This window comes from Podarcis raffonei, chromosome 8 (assembly GCF_027172205.1).
Source record: "Podarcis raffonei isolate rPodRaf1 chromosome 8, rPodRaf1.pri, whole genome shotgun sequence".
Taxonomy (NCBI): domain Eukaryota; kingdom Metazoa; phylum Chordata; class Lepidosauria; order Squamata; family Lacertidae; genus Podarcis; species Podarcis raffonei.
The window spans coordinates 78,921,187-78,936,137 of record NC_070609.1 but is presented as its reverse complement, the minus strand read 5'-3'; the positions used below and the strand labels follow the sequence as shown (position 1 = coordinate 78,936,137).

Genomic DNA, 14,951 nt, shown 5'->3' with positions numbered 1-14,951 from the left:
CAGCCCCAGCCAGTGCTGATGGAATTACAGTTCAAAGCACCTGGAGGGCACCAGGTTGGTAGTGACTGATCCACACCAACTCTTTCCAACTTAGGTGAAGCCTGTGAAGACCTGTCCCTTATGAGCGCAGGATCCTGCAAAACTGGACAATTCCAGTGTGGTGTAGTGGTTAAGAGCGGTAGACTCGTAATCTGGGGAACTGGGTTCGATTCCCCGCTCCTCCACACGCAGCTGCTGGGTGACCTTGGGCCAGTCACACTTCTCTGAAGTCTCTCAGCCCCACTCACCTCACAGAGTGTTTGTTGTGGGGGAGGAAGGGAAAGGAGAATGTTAGCTGCTATGAGACTCCTTCGGGTAGTGATAAAGCGGGATATCAAATCCAAACTCTTCTTCTTCCCTCAAGCCTTTTGTAAGGTAAAAAGGTAAAGGACCCCTGGATGGTTAAGTCCAGTCAAAGGAGACTAAGGGGTTGTGGCATTCATCTCACTTTCAGGCCAAGGGAGCTGGCGTTTGTCCACATACAGCTTTCCAGGTCACGAAACACCATGATGGAAGCCATAGCGCATGGAAACGCCGTTTACCTTCCCGCTGCAGCAGTACCTATTTATCTACTTGCACTAGTGTGCTTTCAAACTGCTAGATTGGCAGAAGCTGGGACAGAGGAACAGGAGCTCCCCCTGTTGCACGGATTTGAACTGCGACCTTCCGATCAGCAAGCCCAAGAGGCCACAGTGCCACCCGCGTCAAGCCTCTTGTATTCAGTCCCTCACTTTGGCATCAGGCTTTGTTTTTTCTTTAAGTGAAACTTCCATATAACTTTCTCCTGGTACTTCCAGCAGGCCCATTGATCATGCGGTGTTCTGTTACCCCTGTTTTCTACTTATAGCCTTAGAATGCTAATAATAGCTCACTTCAAGGTAATGCTGATAATGGTCTGTCTGGATATAGCTGTGTGCCGAGAGCACCTTTTCTTGTTGCTCAGTCTCCACTACCTCATTTAACACAGAATTAGTTTTTTTAAAAACAACAACACATTTCTTGAAAATATTATTTCATTTATTACCTGCCCTTTGCCAACAGGTCCCCAGGGTGGGCTAGAACAACCTTAAAATTCAGCAGTAAAGGTAAAGGGACCCCTGACTAAAGCTGCTTCTGGCGAACCAGAGCAGCGCACAGAAATGCCGTTTACCTTCCCGCCGGAGCGGTACCTATTTATCTACTTGCACATTGACGTGCTTTCGAACTACTAGGTTGGCAGGAGCAGGGACCGAGCAACGGGAGCTCACCCCATCACGCGGATTCGAACCGTGACCACCTGATCGGCAAGCCCTAGGCTCTGTGGTTTAGACCACAGCGCCACCCGCGTCCCTAATTCAGCATTAACAATGGTTAAAACAAATAACGGGCTGCGTTCCGAAAACACATCTCATGTGTCAAAAGGCCAGGGTAAAGAAGTGTGTCTTTAGAATACAACAAAAGCTGCATAATGAAAGTACCTGATAGACCTCTGTGGGGTGGGAGTTCCACAATTCAGAAGGTGCCACAGAGAATGCCCTCTCCTAGGCTGGCCACCCCCCTGAGCTTCTGAGGGCAGAGGAACTACCAAGAGGGGCCCCGTGTGCTGATTTCAGCACCCAGAAGGCTCTGTAGGGAAGGAGGTGGCCATTTAGGTGTTTGGAATTTTTAACATGCTTTTGCTCTGGGCTCCTCGCCTTCTTGCAAGCAAGGGGGCAAGGGACCCTGTTGCAAGAGGCCAATAAAGATCAACAGCTTGCCTTGCTTCCTCCATTTGTATCTCTGACTGATAGCAGACCTTGGGGGACCTGAAGTCCCTTGATGGGGAGTTGGCCTGCAAAACCCCAGTTTTCTTGCAAGAGGCACACTGCCACCAATGGCAGAGAAGGTAGAACATAGCCATCACCACTAGCAGCCCTGCTTGTGATTTCCAGCAACTAATATTTCAAGGCCCCTGGCACCGTTCTTAACAGGAGGTAGAACCTGCCCATAACGACTCAAGAGCTCTTGACCCAACTGCACTGTAGTTGCTGGAGATCCCAGGAGGAGAGAGGGCTCTTGTGCTCAGATCCTCCTCTCAGATTTCCCTTTGGGTATCTATCTGGCTGGCCACAGTGAGAACAGGATGCTGGATTGGATGGGCCTTTGGCCTGATCCAGCAGGGCTCTTTTTATGTTCTCCAGCAATACCAGGCAGATATCCCACAGAGAAAGCTCTTCCCTCTATCAGTGGTTCTCAACCTTGGTCCCCAGATGTTTCTGGCCTACAACTCCCATGATCCCTAGCTCACAGGACCAGTGGTCAGGGATGATGGGAGTTGTAGGCCAAAAACATCTGACTCAAGGTTGAGAAAGGCTGCATGGGTAGTGAAATAAAAAATATAAGGTCTTATATATATATAATAAATGTTCATAAATGTACCAACAAAGCGCATACATAGATGTGTGGACCACATGTCTGGAGCAGCACAGGAGGACCACTCTGAAACCATTTTCAAATGTGTTTTCTGCAAGGAGGGAGGAGGTGGGGGAGCCTCCCCATTGTCTTTTTGTTCACAAATCCTGTCTTAAGGGTATGTTTGTGTATGAATAGGGTGAGCCTGTGACCTGGCTCAGGAACCAAGTATTTGTCATTACAAAAGACGGGCCAGGCTCCCCAGGATATCCAATCAAGTGAGCATTAACAGGTAACCTGAAAGACAGGAGGGAAACAACGCACTCAGATTTCTGCTGTAGACCACCCTTTCTGTGATGTAGGTATGATGTATCTGGGGGTGGTGGTCTTGAGCTACACCCCTTCTGTGATGTAGGTATGATGTTTCTGGGGGTGGTCTTGGACTCCAAGGCGGGCAATTTAAAATGTGGACACACCTTTGATCTGGGTCCTCCTTCTCCTGCATGTGAAGGGGGCACCCTGTTGCAACAGTTCAATAAAGATCAGGCTTTGCTTCTCAATATTCTCAGGTTGGCCTCTGTTATTTTCTCCAACCTATGCAGAACCTGCAAAGGAGTCTATAAGGGCTCTTGTGTCCCCCATAAGGGAATAAGGGCAGATTTACGTTTATTACAGCAGGCAAACTAAGGCCCGGGGGCCGGATCCGCACCAATTGCCTTCTAAATCTGGCCTGCGGACAGTCCGGGAATCAGCATGTTTTTACATGAGTAGAATGTGTGCTTTTACTAGAAATACATCTCTGGGTTATTTGTGTGGCATAGGAATTCGTTCATATTCCGCCCCCCAAATATAGTCCGGCCCCCCAAAAGGTCTGAGGGACAGTGGACCGGCCACCTGCTGAAAAAGTTTGCTGACCCCTGCTCTAGATACATCTTCATAGCACGGACAGCTGCACCGGTTGCATTTCTGCCTGTGGTCCAGCTGCCGCAGACTAAGGGAAAATGCTTGCTTGGGTCTGGGGCCGATATCCAACCCTTTGTGAATGCATTGGAAATGCTGCAGGATTCCTTAGTTTGCCCCCCACAATTCCACAACCGCTCTCTTAGCTGATTCCCCCTTTAAGACATCTTTGCTGCGTTTCCCCTTTACCTCTCTCATTTAAAGGTTGCAACTTGAAGCCGGCGTCTGATTGGCCGGAACTCTGCGGTGCCGCCTTCTGGTTGGTTCCCGCGGCTCCCTCCCCGTTTTCCGAAGAGCATTGGGTTAGCCTACTTGCCTTTCTTTGGAGGGGGGCAAAGGAAGAATCTAAATATAGATACTTTCAGCTAGGGATATTTGAGGCTGAACTCTGCTGAGAAAATATACATAACAAAAAATGCTTTTCGGAGCTATGTTCTGTAGCAATGCGTAATAGGTTGTTCTTCTCTGGGGGGAGTAATGCAGATATCCTCCCCCGCATTGCTAAGAGAATGGTCCATTCCAAATTAAGGAACAGGGAGGGGTTACCCCTTTCCATGCGTGCTTTGCTCCCAGTTTGGGATTCCTGTTTGCAAAGCCTCTAAAGAGAGAGATATATACAGTGTATATACGTAGGATGTTGCTTCCTCTGTTACAGAGAACGCTACCCAGGGTGGGGTGAGTTTGGATTATTGGGGGGGGGAGGGGGAGATTATTTGGGGAGGGGGGCAAATCTTCTCTTTCCTGTCTTGAATCCCGATTTTCCAAGTGTGGGGCAGTCAGGCTGAAACCACCCCATCGCAAACTGTGCTCCTGTATATAATAATAATAATAATAATAATAATAATAATAATAATAATAATAGTTTATTTATACCCAGCCCATCTGGCTGGGTTTCCCCAGCCACTCTGGGTGGCTTCCAACAAAACATTAAAATACAGTAGTCTGTTAAACATTGAAAGCTTCCCTAAACAGGGCTGCCTTCAGATGTCTTCTAAAAGTTTGGTAGTTGTTTTTCTCTTTGACATCTGATGGGAGGGCGTTCCACAGGGTGGGTGCCACTACGGAGAAGGCCCTCTGCCTGGTTCCCTGTAGCTTTGCTTCTCGCAATGAGGGAACTGCCAGAAGGCCCTCTGCGCTGGACCTCAGCGTCCGGGCAGAATGATGGGGGTGGAGACGCTCAACACTTTGAATTGTGCTCAGAAATGTACTGGGAGCCAGTGTAGGTCTTTCAAGACTGGTGTTATATGGTCTCGGCCGCCGCTCCCAGTCTAGCTGTCGCATTCTGGATTAGTTGTAGTTTCCTGGCTGGCTTTTATATTGGGTATTGCAGAGCCCTTCTTATAGAAGTCTGAAAGTGACCCACCCCATTTTGAAAGGAAGGTCTTCTTGCCACTATCTGATCATCCTTCGGGCTGGTGGTGGGGAGTCTGGAGCCCTTAGTTCTAGGGGTATCTCTGGAGTAACCTCCTTCCTTGCCTGCAAAAGTACCCCTCCAGTAAACGAAGATCAAAACTGGGCAGTCCCTTCTACTTTTTTGGGGGGGCGGTAGGGAACCTCCTAGTAGGCTCCCCAGGAACTACTTTTCTATTCATTCCTCAATGAATAGCCCCCTTCTACTGATTCCTAACGTAAGGGCCCCTTCCTGCAAGCCTAACTTCACTTAACCTGTGAGTTACGCTCCATTCATTTCAATGGGACCTTTATGTATACATGGTTAGGATTTCAGCCATGATCTCTTTTTGTCTCCTGGATCTTACTTTCTTGTGCTGTTGTAAGGATTTGCAATTTCAAACTGTCAGTAAACATTCTATTGGTGGGTGGTAGCAGGGGATTGAGATCTGTATTTATTGAGTTGTTTCTAACATTAGCCTTCCTTTGAGTAAACTCATAAACTTGATGGACATTGGCAAACTTGAGACCATTAATTTCAGTAGGCCTAATCTGGGTAAAACTAACCCATAGTATTTATCTCCTGGGACAAGCACCCAGTTCCTCTCTTTTTATCTCCAGAAGCCTTTCGCTTTCTGAGACTTTGACCATGCCCGAAAAGAGCAATTTCCCCAAATTCAGATAACCTGGAAAAAAACAGACTTGGGGGAGGGGTTGTTAGGTGTGCTTCCCTTTCTCCCTAGGCAGTCAAAGATTTTGCAAGGAGCTTCAAGGCAAGAACTTTGACAGAGGTCGGGTGGCTGCTCTGATGAAATTTTCTGGCCTGTAGTCAGCAAGTGGAATTTTTTCTCTCTCTCCCCCCACCAGCAAGGTTAAAAGATGATTCGACCTCTTAAAAATTAAACTGCAGGAGGAGAATTTCTGCATTTTTGCCCTTCAGAGTGCTTCCCTTAACTTATTTGGAAAAGAATTATTTATAGGCTTTAAATTAAAATGCTGATCCCTGGCTTTTCTGCTAAATTCATTATTAGTGATAATTACTATACCCAACCTTTACCCTAAGGCGATCAGGTCCTTGAGGTGGTAAAAACAATATGTGATTTTTTAAAAAGACGCACTTGTGTTGTTTTTTAAAATTCAGACTGAAATAAAAATTCAATAAAATATTTAAAAAGTTAGCAACAGGGCAATAGTTCCCATTCCCAAATGGAAACATCGCAATTTTGGTGTGGTCTTACCAACTCAAATCATTTGCCCATTTAGTTCAGTGCTGTCTACTCGGACTGGCAGCAGCTCTCCAGGGTTTCAGGCAGGGGGAATCCCAGCCCTAGCTAGAGATGCTAGTTATTGAATCTAGGACCTTCTACTACGCCCCTTTCAGATGTAGCTGAACTACAACTCCCACCACTGCTGGCTGTGCTTGCTGGGTCTGCCGTGAGTTGTAGTTCAGCAACATCCAGAGGCCCTTAATTCTTAAGTCTATCTCTTGCCTCCCGTTGACATAGATTCCTGGTAATTCCAACAGTCCCACAGTCCTGTTATCTCTATCTGCCTCGCACCTTTCCTTTCCTTATCGCAGCTAATGAGGGCTTGGATTTTATCAGCGCTTGCATGAGATAACAGACCTGCGAAGCCACCATCTTAGGAAAGTAAACACACACAGCCGGTCTGCTTTCCCCATGTCTCTCCAACTGCACTTGTCCTAAAGTTCTTAAAGAAAATTTGAGCTGGCTCGCCGGCCTGTGCGGAGAAGAATGTCAAACTTTGCACCAAGACGCACAGGTCCAGCTACAGTCTGCTGAGCAAACTGTTGAACTTTGGACTGAAGGCCAAAACATTGGGCAGGCTGTGTTGGCAATGGCAGTGTCCCTGTAGCAAGATTTTTTGCTAGCGCTGTTGTGGATGTCATTCTGTAGCCGTCATCCGCCACTGCCTTTCTGTAAAAGAACCCAGCAGCTTTGTTGTTGTTTAGTCGTTTAGTTGTGTCCAACTTTTCGTGACCCTATGGACCAGAGCAGGCCAGGCACTCCTGTCTTCCACTGCCTCCCGCAGTTTGGTCAAACTCATGCTGGTAGCTTCGAGAACACTGTCCAACCATCTCGTCTTCTGTTGTCCCCTTCTCCTTATGCCCTCCATCTTTCTCAACATCAGGGTCTTTTTCAGGGAGTCTTCTCTTCTCATGAGGTGGCCAAAGTATTGGAGTCTCAGCTTCAGGATCTGTCCTTCCAGTGAGCACTCAGGGCTGATTTCCTTCAGAATGGAGAGGTTTGATCTTCTTGCAGTCCATGGGACTCTCAAGAGTCTCCTCCAGCACCATAATTCAAAAGCATCAATTATTTGGCGATCAGCCTTCTTTATGGTCCAGCTCTCACTTCCATACATCACTACTGGGAAAACCATAGCTTTTTAACTATATGGACCTTTGTTGGCAAGGTGATGTCTCTGCTTTTTAAGATGTTGTCTAGGTTTGTCAGCTTAACAGGGGCTAATTCCCAAAGGGACCCAGAACTAACATTTCTCCCTTTTCTTTCTCCTTTCTCCCACCTGCCCCGCTACCAGGCTGCGATGGCAGCACCGAGCCACTGCAGAGGTGGCCAACGAACCCATTTTGGCATTCAAGTCCGGCAGCCCCGAACGAGCAGCTCTTCAGAAGGTATTGCATAGAGGAGATATACACACTTTGGGCATCGCTGAACTTGACCATCACTTGCCTTTACTGCCCCTCACTGCCTCCGTCACAACTCTGCCTTCTTTTAATGACCGAATGGGGAAGCCTTGGCCCTCCAGATGTTGCTTCCACGGCTGATGGGAAGTCTAGCAATATCTGGAAGGCCCACAGTTCCCCCACCCCTAAACTAGACCATCACTTGCCTTTACTGCCCCCAGCTACCGTATTTTTCCATGTATAACATGCCCCCGTGTATAAGACTAAAAATTGGGGACTAAAAATTGAGAAAATTGGGGGAGATTGCCCAGAGTTGCTGAGCTTTTTTGGGGAGGGGATTGCACACAGTTGCTGAACTTTTTCAGGGGGAATTGCCTAGACTTCTTGAAAATTGCTCACCCGCAGGACTGCTACAGCCAATCGCACACACATCCACAAAGCCACCAATCATCTGCACACTCGTCAAAAGCAAGCGCCAATCTAATTTCGAACACTGCTCCCATCATCCCTGATGGTTGGTCATGCTGGCTGCGACTGATAGGAGTTCGAGTCTACCAACCTCTGGAGGGCGCACAGTTTCCCCATTCCTGAGCAAGACCACCACTTGCCTTCACTGCCCCAGCTAACTCAATCACAGCTCTACCTTTTCTTAATGCAGGGATGGGGAACCTGTGGCCCTCCAGATGTGATTGGGCTCCAGCCCCCATCACCGCCCTTGACCATTGGCTGCGCTAGTTGGGGCTGATGGAAGATGGAAGAGTCCAACCATGTCTGGAGCACCTTGGCTGTTCTCCGTTCCTGGTCTGAGGAGTGGGAGAGGGAGTTATGTGGGGTCCTGGATGGGGGTTCCAGGAATATGGGAGCAGCAGGGAAGAATGGGTGGATTTGTTTCAAGGGGCAGCGGCAGGGCTCTGTAGCAGGGGAATGGCAAATCTGGAGAACACTTCAATCTCCCAGGACATTCTATACAAGATCTCAAAGTAGCTGTTTTACTACAAAGGAATTTCAGAAATAGACTGGAAAGAGAAGCTGCTGAATTGCAACTCATTACCAAACTTAAAACCATGGAGAGACCTGGTCTGAACAAAGACATTGGATTCTTGTCTCATTATACATGACAAAGCCATTTTTCACCTTCTCACCCCTTGCTTTTTCCTGTAAGACCTATTGCAGTCGTTAAGAGTCGTCAACAGGCTCATCACAGCTATCTGCCAATCACCCATTCCCACCACCCTTCTGAGTAATACCCCTCCCCACCTTCTCACTATATAGAAGGATCTGGCAACTTCTGTTTCAGTGTATCTGAAGAAGTGTGCATGCACACGAAAGCTCATACCAAGAACTAACTTAGTTGGTCTTTAAGGTGCTACTGGAAGGGAAAAAAAATTTTGTTTTGACTATGGCAGACCAACACGGCTACCTATCTGTAACTAAATCTGGAAAAGTGATCCACACCTCTCTGTCTGGCTCCCAGGTTTCTCCCAGACAAAATCCCTTCTCTCCAGGCTGCACTGCCCTTTGGACCTAGTTCACACACCCTTTGAACCCTTTTGCCTCATTGGAAATGTATCCTTGATTCTGATTCTGATTATTATTATCCTTGATAATGCCTCTTTCTTGCCTGGATGAGAAATAGAGAGGGACGTGCGAGTCTGTGAAGAAACCAGCCTGATTTTGAAGTTGCTTCCATTACTCCTCTCATTTTTCACCACTGGCATGTGAGCCCCAGAAGGGGATATGGATAGGGACCCCCATTTTGTAACGAGAGGGGAGCAATTCCTTAGGGGAGGCTCTAAAGGAAAACTTAAGTCTTCAAACTTAACTCTTTCTGTAGGCTCTAAATGATTTGAAAGGCAAGACCGAATCCATCCCGTGTGTCGTCGGAGGAGAGGAGGTGTGGACGGCCGATGTGAGGTATCAAGTCTCGGTGAGTTCCGTCGGCAAACTTCTGCTTATATTTATATTTTGTTAGTGGCCTGATATAGCCTTTGATGAATTTTCCCTCCAGTTCCCAAAATCACTAAGCTGTCAAGATTTTGTTTTTAGATTTTGTTTGGGAAGGATAACCTCTCTGTCGCTGGAACCTGTGGCAATGTAGTGGTTTGAGTGTCAGGCTAGGACCTGGGAGACCCGGGTTCAAATCCTGACTCAGCTGTAAAGCTCTCTGTGGGGACCTTGGGGGCTAGTTGCTGCTTTTGCCTACCTCACAGGGTTGTTGCTGGGATTAAGTGAGGGCTGGAAGGAACTATGTACACCCCTTGAGCTCCTTGGAGAAAAAGGCGGGATATAAATCTAATGAAAGAAAATCTTGTTGGGATTAGTTGCTACCTGGGTAGCCCTTGATATGAGCTTGAAATATTCCTTGAAATATCTTCTGGAATGCCAATGGGCTTTATTCCCAGCTAAGACTACTGCTATCCTATATAAACTTACCTGGGAGTAAATCCCATTGAACCTTGGGAGACGGGGCTGGCTTCTGAGTAGACGGGCAGAACGTTACTATAAGGACCACCAAAAATAATAATAATAAATTTTATATATACCCCACCCTCCCCAGCCAAGGCTGGGCTCAGGATGGCTAACAACCAATAATAAAAACAAGTTGAATGAATACAACCTAAAAACAAGCTTAAAATACAACATTAAAATATTAAAATGCAGCCTCATCACAGGAGGAGAAAGGAAAAAAGAAAGAGGGGGAGGGAATCAAATTGGCTCCAAGCCAAAGGCTAGGCGGAACAACTCTGTCTTACAGGTCCTGCAGAAAGAAATCAGATCCTGCAGGGCCCTGGTCCCATGAGGCAGAGCGTTCCACCAGGCCGAAGCCAGTGTTGAAAAAGCCCTGGCTCTGGTTGAAGCTAATCTAACTTCCTTAGGGCCCGGGACCTCTAGGGTGTTGCCATTTATGGACCTTAAGGTCCTCTGTGGGGCATACCGGGAGAGGCGGTCCTGTAGGTACGAGGGTCTGAGGCCGTGAAGGGCTTTAAAGGTCAAAACCAGCACCTTAAATCTGACCCTGTACTCCACTGGGTGAATATGCTCCCATGGCAGAGACCCTGTGAGGAGTCTCGCTGCAGCATTCTGCACCCGCTGGAGTTTCTGGGACAGCTTCAAGGGCAGCCCCACGTAGAGCGAATTACAGTAGTCAGGCCTGGAGGTGACCGTCGCATGGATCACTGTGACCTTTCTTTTTCTTTTTCAGCCTTTCAACCGTTCCCACAAAGTGGCCAAATACTGCTATGCAGATAAGGTGAGCAGCGCCTTCGTCGGAAGCTGTGTCTGGAGGCAGATGTGCTGCTTGGGCACGGATAGTTTCTTGGTGGCAGAAATGGGATTTCCTGCATGCTCTACCCGTTGAGCTACAGTCCCTCTCTTCCCACGACGGCCAATCAGATGCCTCTGGTTGGCCCACCAGCAGGGTGCAAAACTCCCCACCATCCAGTACTCAGATGAATGCTGCTGTCCTGTGGCAGGGAGTGCCCCTGGTGCTGTGTGCATCGCACAGCCGAGGGAGTTATTCTCTCTTTCTGTTCTCTCCAAACTGCATGTAATTCTTATAAACCTCCCCTTTTATCTTCCCTCCCAACCAGGACTTGCTGAACAAGGCCATCAACGCCGCTGTGGCCGCCCGAAGAGAATGGGACCTGCGGCCTGTCCAGGACCGTGCAGAGATATTTTTCAAAGCGGCTGACCTGCTGAGCAGTCCCAGGAGGGCGGAAATCTTGGCCAAGACCATGGTGGGACAGGTGTGTGGTGTGTCACGGGTCTAAAATCCCAGCAGGCTGTGCAAGGGTTTATGGGAGATGCTTCTGTGGTTGGGACCCTCCTCTGCCTTCCCGCGGGCTGTGTTGAGATAGAAACAAAAATCCGAAAGAAGAAGCAATATCATTTATTTATTTATTTTTACTAAAATTTTATATACAGTGGTACCTCGGGTTACAGACGCTTCAGGTTACAGACTCCGCTAATCCAGAAATAGTACCTTGGGTTAAGTACTTTGCTTCAGGATGAGAACAGAAATTGTTCCCCAGTAGCGCGGCGGCAGCAGGAGGCCCCATTAGCTAAAGGGGTGCTTCAGGTTAAGAACAGTTTCAGGTTAAGAACGGACCTCCGGAATGAATTAAGTACTTAACTTGAGGTACCACTGTACATTCTCTCTCTCTCTCTCTCTCTCTCTGGCAATTAGAAATTAACTTGTTTCCTACATAGGAAAGGGTTGATCGCACAGAACAGACTAATTAAAAAACAACAAACCACTGCCTTTTGCCACCCCCCGCTTTTTCTTCAGAAAGCTTTTGATGGCTACTAGCCATGGTGGCGGGACGCGGGTGGCGCTGTGTGTTAAACCACAGAGCCTAGGACTTGCCAATCAGAAGGTCGTTGGTTTGAATCTCTGCGACGGGGTGAGCTCCTGTTGCTCGGTCCCTGCTCCTGCCAACCAGAAATCGTGCTCTGGTGGTGCGGCGGCAGCAGGAGGCCCCATTAGCTAAAGGGGTGCTTCAGGTTAAGAACAGTTTCAGGTTAAGAACGGACCTCCGGAACGAATTAAGTACTTAACCCGAGGTACCACTGTACTGCTTGATTGCAGGGGGTTGACCCTTGGCAGGCCCTTCCAACTCTACAGTCCTTGGATTGTATGATTGCAAAAGAAAAGAAACCCAATCTTTTAGCACCTAGACTTTGGAACTCCCTGCCTCTTGACACCGGGCAAGCATCTTCACCATACACTTTCTGCTGAAAATGTTTTTGATTAGGCAAAGCCGATCCAGGCACGTGGAATGCTTGCGAGGGTTTTGAACCGATTTTCAACACCTTGTTGATTTTTGTTATTTTTTTCCAGTGTTTCAAATGTTTGATTTTAACTTTTCTCTTAAAGTAATAATTTCATTGTTCTGCTCATTATTTTTTTTTATGAACGCTGAACAAGTATTATGTGGTAGCTCTGCGTTAAGGGAAGGGAAGCAGAGGCCCGTGTGGATAAGGGACCGAACATGAACTTGGAAGAATGGCAACTTTGGAAAGTTTTGTTTGTTTAAACCAGGCAAAGACCGTCATTCAGGCGGAGATTGACGCGGCTGCGGAGCTCATCGACTTCTTCCGTTTCAATGCCAAATACGCCGTGGAGCTGGAGGAACAGCAGCCGCTCAGCGTTCCCCCCAGTACCAACAGCATGATCTATCGGGGGCTGGAGGTAGGGCACAAAGGTTGTTCCCCCCTGGGGTGGGGTACCCTGTATGCGACAGTCAGGATAGAGACCATTGTGACTGCGGGGGGGGGGGGAGATTTGGACCAGGAAATCCTTGATGGTTCCTTCCAACTCTGTAATTCTATGATCATAAAGACAACAATCCATGCAGGCGCAGGTCAGTTCTGTGTCCAGGGCAGCTGTTTACCAGCTCCACCTGGTACGCCGGCTGAGACCCTACCTGCCCGCAGACTGTCTCGCTAGAGTGGTGCATGATCTAGTTATCTCCCGCTTGGACTACTGCTATGCACTCTACGTGGGGCTACCTTTGAAGGTGACCCGGAAACTGCAACTAATCCAGAAAGCGGCAGCTAGACTGGTGACTGGGAGTGGCTGCTGAGACCACATAACACCGGTCCTGAAAGATCACTGGCTCCCAGTACGTTTCCGAGCACAATTCAAAGTGTTGGTGCTGACCTTTAAAGCCCTAAATGGCCTCAGCCCAGTATACCTGAAGGAGCGTCTCCACCCCCATCGTTCTGCCTGGACACTGAGATCCAGCGCCAAGGTCCTTCTGGCGGTTCCCTCGCTGTGAGAAGCCAGGTTACAGGGAACCAGGCAGAGGGCCTTCTCGGTAGTGGCACCTGCCCTGTGGAACGCCCTCCCACCAGATGTCAAAGAGAAGAACAACTACCAGACTTTTAGAAGACATCTGAAAGCAGCCCTGTTTAGGGAAGCGTTTAATGTTTAACAGACCACTGTATTTTAGTGTTTTGTTGGAAGCCGCCCAGAGTAGCTGGGAAAACCCAGCCAGATGGGTGGGGTATAAATAATAATAATAAATAATAATAATAATAATAAAGCGCTTTCCTAAATGGCATTCGCCCCCCCCCCCCAACTTCTGACCATCTTATTAGTCCTGCCCACCCACCTTTTCTGACTTCTGCATGTATTTATTGTATTGTATTGAACTTTATTACGGCCATTGGCCCATCACACGACAGTTTCCCATACCAACATAATGTACTTAAACCACCAAATTTAAAACCGCCAAAACTTACAAAAAACAGACAAGAACCAAAGCAAAACAAAAACAAAAGACCAACATCATACATTACAATAAATTTGTAACATAAACATCGCCCTCTACTCATAAATTAGTAGGAGACATCAATGGTGATATCACCTAATTATATCCTAAAACATAGATCATAGTTTAGAGGGATTATCCGAGCCGCACAGGAGTCCGTTTCTCTTCTTTAGGGATAGAACGCTGATCAAGAATCTGGCAACCATGAGTGATCTTAGGGGGTCATCATCATTTAATAGATATCTCAGTTTGGCTTCATTCGTATCATCGGCAATTCCCTTTAGATATTGAGCAAGAAACTTGCTCCTGGCCGATGAGTGTAATGCACAATCAAAAATTATGTGATGCAACGATTCCGGTGCCCCACAATTACAATCACATAAGAGCGATATCTGTCCATTGGAGAATCTATTTCTCAGCACGTTCGATGGGAAGGTGTTGAATCTTGCCTTTACAAAGGCATATCTATGAGCCGAAGAAGTTAAGGAATTCAAATAGTTTGGGAGCCTTAAGGGGTAATAAACCAAGGTTTAGAGGTGAGCAGGTGTGTGACTTCTGCATGGTTTCAAGCTCGCCTGTGCACAATGAGGGCTAGAAGCTTTGCAGGGTTGTGTGTTTTTCTTTTAATGAAAGCAAAGTTTCTCAGGGAGCTGCAGCCCTGTGCATATTTAAAAAAAGCAGATGCTACAGACGCTTTTGCGGGCTCATTCGCTCGCTTGCTCGCTCCTCCCGCTCCCCCCGAGAAACTCTTCCGTGGCTGCTTATTCCACGGTCCTAATTCATCCTTTTTTCCCTACTCCTGCAGGGTTTCGTTGCTGCTGTCTCCCCCTTCAACTTCACCGCCATCGGAGGGAACCTGGCAGGAGCTCCCGCTTTGATGGTGAGTAATCGGGGGGGGGGCTGGTGTTTCGTCCTCCCCCCACCAGCCAGTGGCAGGGGGAGTTTTGGGGAGAAGTGTTTCTCTCCCCTCCCCCCTCCGTGCAGCACGTATTTCTACACCCGGCCCTGTGCTTTTTGAACACCAGAGGGGGTCCCTCCTGTTGCCTGCTGAGCATCTCATGGGGAAAGCGTTCCGGTTCTTAAACATCACCCTCCCTCCCCTCGCCATCCTCTGGACATTTTTTTAAAAAAGGTCTTTTTTTTAAACTAGGAAACTTCCTCGAAGTTTGCTAGGCAATCCTGAGATGGGGAGGAGAGTGGGGTAGGGACAAAAGCACCTATCCAATCTCTCAAATTCAAGAACGTAAGAATTT

The 14,951-nt window shown here is 47.8% G+C and overlaps 1 protein-coding gene across 1 annotated transcript in view; it reads left to right on the top strand.

Moving 5' to 3' along the window:
- The first annotated feature begins 3,903 nt into the window (after positions 1–3,903).
- The window catches only part of ALDH4A1 (aldehyde dehydrogenase 4 family member A1), a 28,431-nt gene continuing 17,383 nt past the window's right edge, over positions 3,904–14,951 (top strand). Inside the window, exons 1-7 of the mRNA XM_053401009.1 lie at positions 3,904–4,044; positions 7,318–7,411; positions 9,258–9,350; positions 10,626–10,673; positions 11,014–11,169; positions 12,465–12,614; positions 14,504–14,578. Coding sequence (XP_053256984.1) covers positions 4,004–4,044; positions 7,318–7,411; positions 9,258–9,350; positions 10,626–10,673; positions 11,014–11,169; positions 12,465–12,614; positions 14,504–14,578 — 657 coding nt within the window. The 5' untranslated portion in view covers positions 3,904–4,003. The remainder of the gene's footprint in view (positions 4,045–7,317; positions 7,412–9,257; positions 9,351–10,625; positions 10,674–11,013; positions 11,170–12,464; positions 12,615–14,503; positions 14,579–14,951) is intronic.